Below are 14526 nucleotides of genomic sequence, written 5' to 3' on the forward strand. Positions count from 1 at the left end.
AGGGTGCCTTCAGGTCAGTGGGACGGAGGCTGAGTGACGAGTAAGAAGCAATGTGGTCCAGACAGCACAAGAAGCTGCTGTGCCTCTGCACAGAGCGGTGGGCACGGGTGTATATGATGAGATGCAGGTGCGTAGATGAGACGCGGGTGGGTACGCTGGGACATGTGTGTAAATGGGATGTGGGCATGTATAATGAGATGAGGTAAGTAGATGGGACACAGGTGTATAGATGGGACATGAGGATGATGGGACGCAGGTGAGTGGATGGGGTGTATGACTGGATGGGGGTTTATGGATGGGATGGGGTTAGATGGAATGGGGGTGTATAGATGGGACACGGGTGCATATGATGGGACACGTGTGAATAAATGGGATGTGGGTGTGTAAGATGGGACAAGGGTAAGTAGATGGGACATGGGAATGATGGGATGCAGGTGAGTGGATGGGATGGATGGATGGGATGTGCATATGATGGAACAGGGGTGACAATCCCTCTTTGACAAAGGAAGAAACCTGGGCTGAAGGAAATTAGACTCCTTTCCCTCACGTCACAACATAAGAGGTAAAGCCAAGAGCTAAGCTCCTGTGGGTCTAGGAAAACGCATTAACCTGAACTACAGACAAACACTGAAAATGCATCTCCCTACCATGATGTCCAAATCCATAGTGAGCTTGCACTTAGCTTGTCACTGTGGGCCCTATCCCCGTAAATCCTACAGGCTCACCCAGACTCGTCTCCTACCGGCTTACTGGGACCCGTCTCCCACCGGCTCACTGGGACGCGTCTCCCATGGGCCCAGTCTCCCACCGGCTCACTGGGACGCGTCTCCCATGGGCCCACGGGACCCGTCTCCCACCGGCTCATCTGGACCTGTCTCCCACCAGCTCACCAGGACGCGTCTCCCATGGGCCCACCGGACCCGTCTCCCACCGGCTCACCGGGACGCATCTCCCATGGGCCCACCGGACCCGTCTCCTACTGGCTCAACCGGACCTGTCTCCTACTGGCTCACCGGGACGTGTCTCCACCGGCTCACCAGAACGCGTCTCCCACCAGCTCACCGGGACCCGTCTCCCACGGGCCCACCGGACCCGTCTCCCACCGGCTCATCCGGACCCGTCTCCCACCGGCTCATCCGGACCCGTCTCCCACCGGCTCACCGGGACGCGTCTCCCACGGGCCCACCAGACCCGACTCCCACCGGCTCACTGGGACACGTCTCCCATGGGCCCACCGGACACTGTCTCTCAGCAGCCTACCAGACACTGTCTCCTACTGGCTCACTAACACTGTCTCCCACCACCCCACCCAGCGCTGTCTCCCACTGGCTTACTGGATCCCATCTCCTACCAGCTCACCGGGACTCCAACTTCTCCTGGTTCACACTAACACTGTCTCCCACCATCGCACCCTACACTGTTTCCCACCAAAAGCAAGTGAAGGAAGGGTCTCAGGAAGGCAAGAGGGCAGTGTGGCCTGACCTGAAACCATGCATTTTCTATCCCATTTTGGATCCTGGCAGCTTCTGCTCCACACCTGGACCCCTCACTAGGGAGAAAAACGTGTGGTCTCAGCTATGTGCTCTGAAGTCTGCGTTGTAAACAGAGTATAACCAGTGTGCCCAGTGCAGTCAGAAAACCAATGATACAATCAGCTTTGACGCTGAAGACGAGGAAATCAGCATGCAGAACTCTCCCTATGGACAGGGAAGGGAAATCCAGACTCACCCGTCGTGAACTGGCCTTTCAGCTTCTGAAAGACAGGGTCTTGTGCAGTGGCCTGCGCCCGCCTGGCCAGAGATTCAGAGGCTGCGCTGGAGAACATGGTTGAGACGTTGGACACGTTCTCCAGGCCGACCCCAAACGTGCTCACCAACTTCTTGACAAAATTGAGAGTGTGGGGGGTGATTTTAGCATCAGACACTGCACCGCTTTTCTCAAACGCCACGGAGTAACATTTCGCCAGGCCCTGCTGGAGCTGCCTGAGAACCTGGTAGAAGAGAGCCAGAGACAACTGATAAACAGAGCCCTCTACTCCAGGACCAGCAGCCAAAAGCACCTGTTAAGTGTGGCCCTCCCAGCCCGGGTCATCTCTGCACCACCCACCACCCCCAGGACCCGCACACAGCAGGCGTGAAATCAGCGTGTGCAAGAGACGGGACGCCTATGTGCCATGTGGGAGCAGGCGCTTTTGCCTTTGGGGAGTCCTAAGGGCCTTGAACATTAAAAAAAAAACAAACACAGAAAAGCCCCACATTTTTGGATCATACACCCATCTGCGATTAGCCACAAAATCCCCGTATTTTCAGGTAGCCATACCATTCTCACTGCGTGTCTGTGTGCACACACGAGACTTCCACAGCAGTACGGAGCTGGCCTGCGTGGAAGTGGCCTGCGCTTACCGGGCTCAACCAGGTAAGTATTTGGGCAGTGAGGCGTGGACTATTTTGTCATCAGCTTAAGCCAGCGTAATATTAAGGAAGCGGTCTGACTACTATTATTATCAAATAACCCCACATAACTACAGTTTCCCATGTCTGGAAATTATAACCCTGTTACTCACGCCTCTGCTCCTACTCCACCTGGTTATCAGTGGCACTCAGGTCACTGAGCACAGAGAAGTGAGCACGGCCAGCATTTTAACAGCAAGAAGTGGCTTCCTCAATTCCACCCTCTCGTGTGTCTTCTGCTTCGAATCTTTAAGGCTGTACTAATGCACAGAGATAGCTCTTTGCCTGGTCCATGGTTAAGTTCGACAACAAATATATAAAAGGACCAGGCAGCCAAACCTCAAGGTAAGAGAGCCACAGAAACATAAAGAACAACACGTCCCCTCTACAAGGAGCCAGCATGTGCAAGATCAGAGCCAAATACCTCTTCATGCCAATTTTCTCTGAACCAGACCATCTGATCGACGATGCCTTCCAGGGAAGACAGAAGGGTGGGGTGGAGCTCTCGCTGCATGTGCATGATTCGGCTGCAGCGCCACATGGGTGCTGTTGCTCTTATGGGCCCTGGATCTGATGCAGAATGGGACTGGTTACCCACTGAACTTGGCTGCTGCTGTCCAGAATCTGAGAGCAACACACACAACGCCAGTGTCAGCGCAAAACCGACAGACGCCAGGGCTCGGAGCGCTGCAGGACCCATGGGCCAAAGGAGCGCTGGTTCCTGCTGGTGTGTGAATCCTCACAAGACCGCTTCCCCAGGGACTATGTAGGAGAAGGCCCTGGTTCTAGGCGCAGGTGCGTCAAGGGACGTGGGGACGGACAGCACAACTGTCTACAACACAACTTCAATCCGTTCCATTAATTAAACCCATGTATGTGTTTCAGGAGGAAGTGGGTGTGACAACACACTTGTGTCACCTGGTGAGTCCAGGTGAGGGTATACAAGCGTTCCCTGAGCACTCTTTTTAACCTTTCTGTTATGTCTGATCATCCTACACATAAATGTTTGGAAAAATATCTCACAGTATGTTACACGTTCCTTGCTACTATAAACTCAGAGAACCTAAAAGCACTTAATAGGAAATAGGTTTGGAAAACCAAACCAGTACTGCTTTTGAAAAATACAGTCATGTTCCCTGTGAGATACACTGCAGAACCCTTAATGCCCCCTTTTTTTTCTGAATTTACCTCTCTACACTTCGTCTTAAAACTAAAAAACCTTAATTTTCAAATGACCAAGACATGAAGCCACCTAGGGAGACTGACTCCCCAGAAGGCAGAGCTGAAATGTGCCATGCAGCCCCCATCCACCGCCTCTCACCAACCAAGCACGGTCCACCGCCCTTGGGAGACTCAGCCTTGAAAACAAGGACAGTCAACAGTCCTCTCATTATTTAAAGTACCGTGCTTAGTGGGTAACGGAAACCACCAAATCAGTTGTTTCTTTGCATATGAGGGCTATTCAATAGAGATTAAAAGTCTGACACTGTGAGTGAAATTTCACCAACATCTGGTAAGACTGACTTCAATGCTGATTCTTTTCACAGCTGAAGATACTCACCACACACACACACACACACACACACACACACACACACACACACACACACACACACACAAGACCTGGCATCTATGGTGCATATCAGGATGCACTTACTACTAAGGAGGAAGGTGAACGTTACAATTTTCTGAAGCTGAGAATTTCACATATTTTTTTCTACCTCTGGATCAAATCACTTGCATAAATGAATGCCTTTTACGTCCTGGCAAAGGAGAGACTTGACTCAGATCAGGCTTTGCTTCCTGCCCTATGCTGTCCACTGAGGAGAGACTGACCACAGCTAGGAGGGAGCTGCAGGGCAGGGGGTGGCCTCGGTGGTCTGTCTGGATGTGGGGCACCCCCCGGAACGAGCCTTTCCCAGCCTGGCCTGCGGGCCCCACCCGAGACGTACCGCTCTTGTAGCGTTCCCGCTGTTCTATTTTCAGGGTCAGGTATAGGGTCCGGATGGGAAAGTAGACCGCTTGGGGATACACGCGTCCAACCTGCTCAGAGACAAGATGTCATAAACAGCGCTGCTCTCCAATGAGCTCTGGATAATTTGTACTGAAAATAACCAATATCAAGTGAGAAACTGATCTGCCTTTGGACCAAGGAAGCAAATACTGCAGCACGAATCTGATGCACAAGGCCAGGTTCAACAGCAGCAAAATACTTAATTCACTTTAAAAGAGCCAAACCACATCAACACATGCATCTCATCAACTCTACTGAGCAACTGTGAGTGACAGGGAAACATGCTTTCCTTCCAGGCAGTAAATCGGAGGAAGGCAAAGTGCATGTGTCCCCAGATCTCAAAGGGGCAAATAAAAAACATACAAATACCAGTTAATCTTTCTGCCAGGCACAATTCACTGTGGACTTTGAACTAATTCCATTATTAAATAACTTTATTCTGCATTACTGCAGCTGGGAGGAGATGCAGGGATATTCAGTTAAGAAACTCCAGTTTTATTGAACTGGAGTGCTGTGGCTGACAGGACAGTACCATGTCACTTGGATCCCTCAGAATGTGCCCGTGAAATAAGAAAGGAATAACATCTGGGCTGTGACAGGCCCAGGCGGCTGCTCCTGTAACCTGAGAAGTTCCGCAAGTGACAGGACCGAGTAGGTGGGATCTGCATCCTAAGGATAAACGCTACACAGAATGCCGGGGCAAACACACAGCTGCCTCCTCAAGGAAAACCAGGACATCATTCAGGGCCCGCACCGCGCAGGCGCTGCGCACAGGAAAGGGCTGGAGGAATGAGTGGGCGGAGCACTCGGGCACAGCTCCTTCCTAAAGACCTTTATGGACTCCTGCAGCACTTTGTGATTTTACAAAAGCAACCACAAAGCCGCTGTGTTCCAAACCTCGCTGTAGCCACATCTGCACCATTTCTGGTCCTTCCGCTATACCTGGATCTTTACAGAGGTGAGGGACATCCTGGAACCATTCTCAAGAGATGGTTATGAGAGCCTTTCCAGAGGCCCTGGCCTGTCTACTTCCCCAGCTCTGCCCTAGTGCCCTCAAGAACCGTTGGTACCTGATAATACAGCTCAACTGAAAAAAGGGCAACAGCCACAATCACATGCACGTTTTAGTTTACGGGCAGCTCCAAAGAACACCCAGCACATGACAAAAAAATCAGAGGAAAACTACCAATCAGATACAGAATTCACTGTCATTCTCAGGGTACCAACCGGCAACTGTACATTTTTTTTTTTTTTTTGAGACGGAGTTTTGCTGCTGTTACCCAGGCTGGAGTGCAATGGCGCAATCTCGGCTCACTGCAACCTCTGCCTCCTGGGTTCAGGCAATTCTCCTGCCTCAGCCTCCCTGGGATTACAGGCGTGCACCACCATGCCCAGCAAATTTTTTGTATTTTTATTAGAGACGGGGTTTCACCATGTTGACCAGAATGGTCTCGATCTCTTGACCTCGTGATCCACCCGCCTCAGCCTCCCAAAGTGCTGGGATTACAGGCTTGAGCCACCGCGCCCGGCCCAATTGTACATTTTAATAGAAGTTTATTTTACTTGCATTATTTATGGGAAAATGTTTAAGAACGATTTTAACACTAAACTGCCGTATTAGCTATTTCAACTCTGATCTAATAACTTTTAATTATGCTTTATATTAAGTAATATCTAGATGATTATGTTTTCCCATCTCTTTAGCTTATTTTTAATGCTTTGAGCATTCAAATTTACTTTCTGGGAAAAAAAAGAATGACAGACGAAGATACAATGTTTTGTGCCTGTGAACAAGACCACCCTGCTCTTCCCACCTGGCTAATGAGGTTCAAGAGCAGCTTTCCCTCTGAGCCGACCAGGCAGGTGAGCAGCTGTGGAATCCAGGCCAGCCACTGGATGGGTGGCACGCCAATGCAGTACTTGTCAACAGCATCTGCCAAAGTGTTTTTGTCGTCATCAAAACTCAAAAGCCACAGCACCTGAGACAGGAGGAGAAATTCTAGAGCTGAATGACAATTCTGAAGTCCTCAAGCAAGCAAATTTTTCCCCAACATGACAACACCGTATAGAGCAGCTTCACTGGCCGTGTAACAAAATAGCCTTAGAGGGCCAACGTTATTGCTAAACGTAACATAAATCTTACAGCATATTTAACCTAAAATTTAAACAGAGATTTTCTCTTTAGTTTTTTCTTTTCTTTTTTTTTTTTTTGAGATAGTCTCGCTTTGTTGCCCAGGCTGGAGGGCAGTGGTGAGATTTTGGCTCACTGCAACCTCCACCTCCCAGGTTCAAGCGATTCTCCTGCCTCAGCCTCTGCAGTAGCTGGGATTACAGGTGCACACCAACATGCCCGGCTAATTTTTATATTTTAATAGAGACAGGGTTGACATCAAGTGACCCACCCAACTCGGCCTCCCAAAGTGCTCAGATTACAGGTGTGAGCCACCATTCCTAGCCTCTTGATTTAGTTTTAGTGATGATTACTCACTGATCTAATCTACTGGCTAGCAGTGACCAGTGACCACAAGACAGCAACGGGCAGATGCCTGGAGGCTGCCCGCCTACTAGCTCACACTCATGATCTCATCCAAACAAAATGAACTTTTGCTAAAAATCTCAGGTACTCATCACCCTGGCATCAGGTAGGCCACACGCTGACAGCCAGGTGTCCATGGACAACTGAAACAATTACAGCTGGGTATAAGCAACCTGGAGCCAGGCACTGAGGCAGTGTGTGTGTAGCTGTCTCTGTAGTCAGCTTTAACTGCCATGTGCTGGTGCACATTCCTGATTTTTACTTAAATTGAGGAATTCTAAAATATCCAAACCTGTAATGGACAACAGAAGAAAGGGAACAATTTACTCTTAGGTTTCCTGCTGGACATAATTCTGGATTTTATTTGTCTGCTCCTTTGGGGAAGACAGGAACCAACATGAAAGAGGAACCTGAATGTCAAGTGCGCTTCCTTCAGTGAGCAGGTGGGGACACCCACCCTGAGCTCAGGAATGCCAGGGGCACCGTACAGAAAGAAAACCTGCAACCACCCAGCACATAGGCTCTGTGGCTGTACAAATGGCAGCCCTGCAGGGGAAGGCATCCAGGAGGGAAGTCCTAGTTCCAGATCCCCTCCTCAGCCCACTGCTGGGTGTGAGCTCTCACAGGCAGTGCTATACTTGAGCTCCCAGCAAGGCTTTGCCACTTGGACGTTCTGGGGCACTAAGAATGTCCAAGTCTCAGTCTTCTCAGCTTTAAAATGGAACTGTGAAAGATGCTTCAAAGAGTGATGACTTAAGACTCAAGGCATGAAATCATGCCTCACACTCAACATGGATGAGTAAATTGTAGCTAAAATTTGGTCCAAACCAATCGATGGCCTCTGGTCAAAGCCTGTTCTTTTGGTCTCACCTTGGCTAAGTATTTCCTTGATTTGCTCTCGTTCTGATGTCGGCACGCGTGCAGGTAGCAGGTGATGGCAGACACGCCGAGGTGCAGCTGCCGCTCCTTCACGAATATGTTCTCCAGGTAGTCACCCCACATGGCCCAGGCTTTCACCAGCACGTCGTGCATCTGCACAGCTGCAGAGAAGGCTTTGTTTGCCTCCTCGGACCTGTGAGAAGATGGAAAACCAAAACGTGTACCTTTTTCAATTGAAGCAAACTTCACATAACCTGAAACTAACCATTAAAAAATGCACACTGCAGGACATTTGATTCATTCACAATGTGGCACAATCTGCCGCAAAAGCAGTCGCTCTGAACCCCTCCCGCCTCCAGCCCCTGTGAACCTGCAGTCTGCCTTCTGTCTCTGGGGATTGACCTGTTCTGCACATTTCATGCAAACTGAATCGTACATCATGTGACCTTTTGAATCTGGCTGCTTTCACCTAGCACAGTGTTTTCGAGGTTTATCCATGTTGAAGCCTGTGTCAGCACTTCATTCTCTTTAATAACTGAATCATATTCCATGGCACATAACAACATAAACATTTTGTTTTTCTGTTCATTTGTGTTGTTTCCACATCTTGGTTATTGCAAACAGTCCTGCTACAAACATTCCCGAATAGGTCTGTGTTTGTATCAACGCTTCTGGGTGTACACCAGGGAGTGAAATGCTGGTCACATGGTAACGTTAAGCTTACTTTTTGTGGAACCATCAAACTGTTTCCATGGCAGTTACACCACTTCACTGTTACATCAGCAATGTACAAGACATAGCAAGGAAACTTCAGACCCATGTGCTTTATGATACAGACGCAAACATCCTCAACAGAGACGAGCAACCCAACTCCAGCAGCAGATTAAAAGGATTATCCAACATGACCAAGTGGGATTTATCCCAGTAGTAACAGTGGTTCAACATGGAAAACAAAAGAACAATACAAAGAAAACCAATCGATGTGATACACCACATTCAAAGAATGAATGAAGAAAAAAAACCATTTCAGGGGATACAGAAAAAAACATTTGAAAAAAATCCAACATCCTTCCACGACAAAAATACCCAGAAAACAGAACAGAAGGGAAGTTCCTCAAGCTTCTAAAAGGCATCTACAAAACACCCACAGCTAACATCATACTCAGTGCTGAAAGACTGGCTTTCCCCAGGATAGAGAAAATGACAAAGATCTCATCTCTTTAATTCATCACTGTACTTGAGGTTCTAGTCAGGGCAATCGGGAAGAAAAAGAAATAAAAGGCACCCTTACTGGAACAGAAGATGTAAGTTCATCTCTACCTGCGGGTGATATGATCTTATACACAGAAAAGAACCACCACCGAAAAGCTACTAGAGCAAATGAACTCAGCAAGCTTGAGAAATCTAAGACTGATATGCAAAACTGTGGTATTTCCAAGTGTTAGCAATGGACAGTGTGAAAACAGAGAAAACAGCTCCATTCACATAATAATATTGAGGAATACATTTAATGTAACTGCAAGCCTTGTACACTAAAAACTATAAAACATTGTTGAATGAAACTAAAGAAGACCTACAGTTATGGAAGGACATCTTGTGTTCACAAACTGGAAAACTTGCTTACGATGGCAAAATACCTCCCAAACTGATCTACAGATTCAATGCAGATTCAATTCCAACCATTTTGGCAGAAACACATGAAAATAACTTAAAACTCATATGGAAATATAAGGGACTCTACATAGTAGATTGATAAAATAGAAGTGAGAGTCTAGAAATAAGCCCACAAAAAATGGTCAACTGATTTTTATTTTTTGGAAACGAGGGTCTCCACTAGACTGTCCAGGCTGGTCTCAAATTCCTGGGCTCCACTGATGCTCCCACCTCAGCTTCCCAAAGTGCTAGGATTACAGGTGTGAGCCACTGGGCCTTGTCTCAACTGATTTTTGATGAGTGTCAAGACCACTATCTCCATTCAATGGAGACAGATTAAACTTTTCAGAAAATGGTGCTGGAACAACAGGATATCTAAATGGAGTATAATAAATATGGACTCCTACCTCATACCACATACAAAAATTACTCAAAATGGATCAGAGATCTAAACATAAGAGCTCAATCTATAAAACACTTAGAAGAAAACATAATGCTTCTGATCCTGAATTAGGGCATGATTTCTTATGAGATGTGAAAAGTATGAGCAACAAAAGAAAAAAATACATAATGTAGAATTCATCAAAATGAAAAACTTATATATTAAAGAACACTATCAAAAAAGTGAAAAAGCCCATAGAATGTGAGAAAATACCTGGAAATCATACAACTGAAAGAAACTTTTATCCAGACATACAAAGAATTACAAACTAACAATAAAAACCAAGAAAGGAAGCTCAGCATCATCAGCCATTAGGAAAATGCAATTCAAAACCACAGCGAAATATATGTTATAGTCATTAGGATGGCTATAACCAGATAAATGTGCTGGTGAGGATGCGGAGAAATTAGAAACCTAGAACAATGCTGGTGGGAATGCAAAATGGTACAGCCAACTGTGGAAGACTGACAATGTCTCTAAAAGATAAACAGAGAAGTAACATATGCCCCAGCAATTCTGCCCCCAGGTAAATACCCAAGAGAACTCAAACATGTTCACACGAAGCCACATATTCAGTGTTTATACCAGCATTACTCACGTAGCTAAAAAGTAGAAAGAACCCACATGTCCATCAACTGCTGAATGGATAAATAAAATGTATGGATAGCCAATGGAATATTATTCAGCCATGAAAAGGAATGGGGTACTGACACATGATAGCACATGGATGAAAACATCCTGCTAAGTGAAAGAAGACAGTCACAGAAGGCCACATAATGTATGCTTCTATTCATATGAATGTTCAGAATAAGCAAATCCAGAGGCAGAAAGCAGATTAGTGGTTGTCAAGAGAAAGGGGGAGGGGACAAAGGAGAGTGCTAATAAATATGAGGTTTACTTTGGGGATGTTGGAAAAATTCTAGAATTAGCTACTGGTGATGGCTGTATAACACTGTAAATATACTAAAACCCACTAAATTGTACACTTTCAAATGGTTGTGCCTGTCACATGAATTTAAAACATTACAAAAAAAGATAAAACTGCTTCCCAATTTAAAAATAAGCCAAACACTCAAGTCCTGTCTACTGAAGATGTGAAAGGCAGGCGCTAGAGCCTACACAAACAAGGTTAACAGGCAGCATCTTGTGAGTCTACCTCATTTGCAAGCTATTTACATAATCTCCTCTGTTTACTTTTCAAGACCAGGGCTTGGCAACCTTTTCTGTGATGGGCCAGACAGCCAATGGTTTAGGCTTTGCGGGCCATACAATTCCTATCACAACTCCTCAACTCTGCAAGTAGGGCGAAAGCAGTCACAGGCAACATTGGTGGGTAGGGATGTGTTCTAGTACCATTCACTGACAAAAACAGGCAATGGCTGGATGTGGCCCCCAGGCCATCCTTTACTGACACCTGGTCTTAAAGAAAGAATCATCTCCACAAAAGGAATCAGCTCTGTAAATGGTGGGGAATGAATCCATGTTATCAGCAGTTCTGTGATCAAGCAGCTCATTTTAGAAAAGATTTCAAAATACTACACATCAAACAGGCTTATCAATTTGTTGCAAGTTACTGTCTTTGCAGAGGTGCAATACCTAAAAAATCGTATCTAATGACTGTCACTAAATCACAGCAATTTCTAGCTTGAGCTTCACACTGACTTCAGGTTATAAATATCTACATAATCTGATGCATTTTTTCTATTATCCTCTTTTAATATCATACATACTTATTGATCTGAGCCAAGAACATTCCCTTCAGTGCATAAAATTCGGCTGTCATCTCTTTTGTGAAGTATTTTAAGTTTGTAGATTCAATAACTTCAAGGCCCTGTTCAAAAAGAGTAGAAAAAAAGTTCTTGAAATTTTTGAACAAGAATATGAAAACTTCATAAAAATACTAATCTAGGTATTAAGTCCTATGAGTCACTGATGAGTGTAAGATGACAACAGATTTGCCTACATGAATATTTATTGATGGATGTTCAGAATTTAAACTGAACCACTAATGCTAAAGTTAATCCTAAATACTTAGGGGTCTTATTTGCTCCAAAGCTTTATAGATCTAGTTGGTTTTACTGATCTTATTAATATTCCTCTGGACATAGTAAAAAATCTATCTTAGATCCTCATAATTCTGTAGTGTGTAATTTTTTTCTTTCCTTATATACATTAAGTATACGGTAGGACAGAGACCATAAGAGACTGTAATTCATAGTCAAATAGCTTCCTTTCCCTTTCGTGTTCTGGAAGGACTGTTTCCCCCTTACTGCGGCTGTATTTGTAGGAAGTTCGAATTCGCCTTCCCTATTATCTGAACCAGGAGCCCCGACGTGGACTCGTCCTCCCAGACCCCAAGGTCGAGTGGGGACAAGCGTCCTGTCCGCACCTGCATGCACTCGTTTTTGCCCATGACGCCCGCCAGCTGGAGGTAGCATTTAACTTGCTGTCGAATCTTCTGGAAGCAATCCACAATAGGAACAGTTGGAATAGTATGAATCCGACTTAATATATCCAGAGCCACATTGACCAGTCCTTGTTTCCGGGCGATCTTTCCATACTGGATGATTGCTGAAGCTGACGCATGAACCCCAAGCATAGCATTATTTGAACTTGGATCATGCTGAGAGCTATTCTCATAGGCAGTTACAATCGCTAGAGGGCAAAGAAAGGATCATCAGCCCACACCAATCCTCTTTCAAAGCGCTCCACAACAAGGCTTAAATAAAAAATGAAACACACACACACATGGCTTATGAAAATGGGGACCTCTGTGATAAACTCATTACTTTGTATTTTATGACATAAGCAACTTCTAAAAGGTGCTAATTCTTGAGTTGAGCGTTACCATCTTGGCTAACCAAACCATAAAGTGACAAAGGCTGTTCTAAATACATGGATGCCTGGGCAGGTTTAGGGGATAAGCAGGGGACCAGGAAAACCAGAAAAGGCCACCCAGAGCCACCTGAGCACAGCTCGTCCTGGGACGGGAGCTTCAAAGCAGAGTGCCACAGTTCAGAGTGCTGATCCCCACAGCCTGTGCAATTCTGCCCAAACTAGAAAAATCTAGCAGGTACAAAAACAAAAAAACAAAACCTCCCTTCTACCACCTTCATCTTTCCCTGCACCGTTACCACCCAGACCTGTCACCCCTCCCCCAAAATAGAAAACCTGGGGGCAGAAAAACAAAACCAAACCAAAACACAGAGACGAAACCAGAACCGTGGGGCGTCTGGAAAATTACATGATGAATGCATGCCGGACCAGGTCGGTTTACCCTGGTAATGATGCTGCCTCCACATGAAGATGCTGCTCCAGTGGGACAAGTCATCAGACACGATGGGCAGCCGGTTCCTCCAGGTCTTCACCACCGTCTTCATGTCGTGCAGGCTGTTGTTCCTCCCCAGGTTGGTCGGCTGTAAGCCTGCGTTGATCTGTGCAGCTTCCTGAAGTTCGATGATTTGCTGGGCTGCCTGATGGGACCAGCATAAGAGATTCCAGGGTAAATGTCAGTGAATATTAAACGGGGGGTCTGATTGTCGCAAAGATCTTAAGGGGCGATTACCAAAGGAGGCACTCTCGTTTACACACAGACACCTGAGTTCCCACATTTAACTTATTTTTTACCCCAAACACTGCTTTCCTTATAATGTCGCCAATTTTAAAACCTCAGCTTGCGGCTCCTGAGACAGGAGAGTGAGAGAACAACGGTCCAGACACCAACCTCGCTAATGGGCAGTCCTCAAAACTCCTCTTCCTGCTGTCTATGCCCTTTACCACCTTCCCTGCCCAGCTCTTTGTCCAGCAATGTCTGAGGATGGGGCAGCCAGGTATCCCTGCTGCAGGCCTGCCTTCTCCCAGCATGCCTGCTAAACCCCACAGCCATACTAAGCACCTGCAAACATGGCTCTCATGACCTCTTTGGACCCATAAAATGTAAACACATTTTGAGTCACCATCCTACAAGCCCGGGAGGTTGACTACCCTTAAATTCCAGATGCACTGTTGGCACCAAACTTCTGATGCCACCTTTCACCTGGAAGGCCCTGGCCACAATCCTCAAGGCTAGACAAATTTTGTCCCTGGCTTCTGTGGAGCACACAGCATCTCCATTCTCTCAATCCTTGTTACCCTGATTTTCTGTCTGATACGGGCATGGCTCCAAATCACAGTCGACCCCCAACTGTAAATTTGCTTCTGTGGTTATGCCTACTATCTCAGGTTCAATGCTCCTTTGAGGCAGAATCTATTGTTTTAAAATGCTTTTTCATCTCCTAAACATAGCACCTAGTTTCAGTACTCTGTATCTTGTTTGATTGTAATTTTTTAAATTGCCTAGAAAAATCTGTGCTATTTATATATCGAGTTTAACTCACGACATTCAGATTTCTCAAAACATTTCCTAATCTTAACCCTCCAGCTCCCGCCAAAAGCTTGCTGAAAACAGAGTGGTGTGACATTTTCAGCAAGCTTTTGTGAGGGTGGCACAGTGGGCACTGAAAAGAATCTCTCTGGCAAAATTCAAAACCCGAATCACTGGTGAGGATGCCTT

The 14526-nt window shown here is 46.2% G+C and overlaps 1 protein-coding gene across 50 annotated transcripts in view; it reads right to left on the reverse strand.

The window, feature by feature from the left end:
• Positions 1–14526, reverse strand: part of TRRAP (transformation/transcription domain associated protein) — a 131897-nt gene that overhangs the window by 17724 nt on the left and 99647 nt on the right. For 29 of the 50 annotated variants that reach the window (XM_078357324.1, XM_078357313.1, XM_078357306.1 and 26 more), the window contains 8 exons: positions 13219–13447; positions 12364–12629; positions 11705–11805; positions 7871–8072; positions 6279–6443; positions 4403–4493; positions 2875–3074; positions 1729–1990 (listed from right to left, as the gene is read on the reverse strand). In XM_078357324.1, the coding sequence (XP_078213450.1) occupies positions 1729–1990; positions 2875–3074; positions 4403–4493; positions 6279–6443; positions 7871–8072; positions 11705–11805; positions 12364–12629; positions 13219–13447 (1516 nt within the window). The remainder of the gene's footprint in view (positions 1–1728; positions 1991–2874; positions 3075–4402; positions 4494–6278; positions 6444–7870; positions 8073–11704; positions 11806–12363; positions 12630–13218; positions 13448–14526) is intronic. The other 21 variants (XM_078357328.1, XM_078357287.1, XM_078357281.1 and 18 more) reach the window with 3 other exon arrangements.

Source organism: Callithrix jacchus, chromosome 2 (assembly GCF_049354715.1).
Source record: "Callithrix jacchus isolate 240 chromosome 2, calJac240_pri, whole genome shotgun sequence".
In the NCBI taxonomy this organism is placed as follows: domain Eukaryota; kingdom Metazoa; phylum Chordata; class Mammalia; order Primates; family Cebidae; genus Callithrix; species Callithrix jacchus.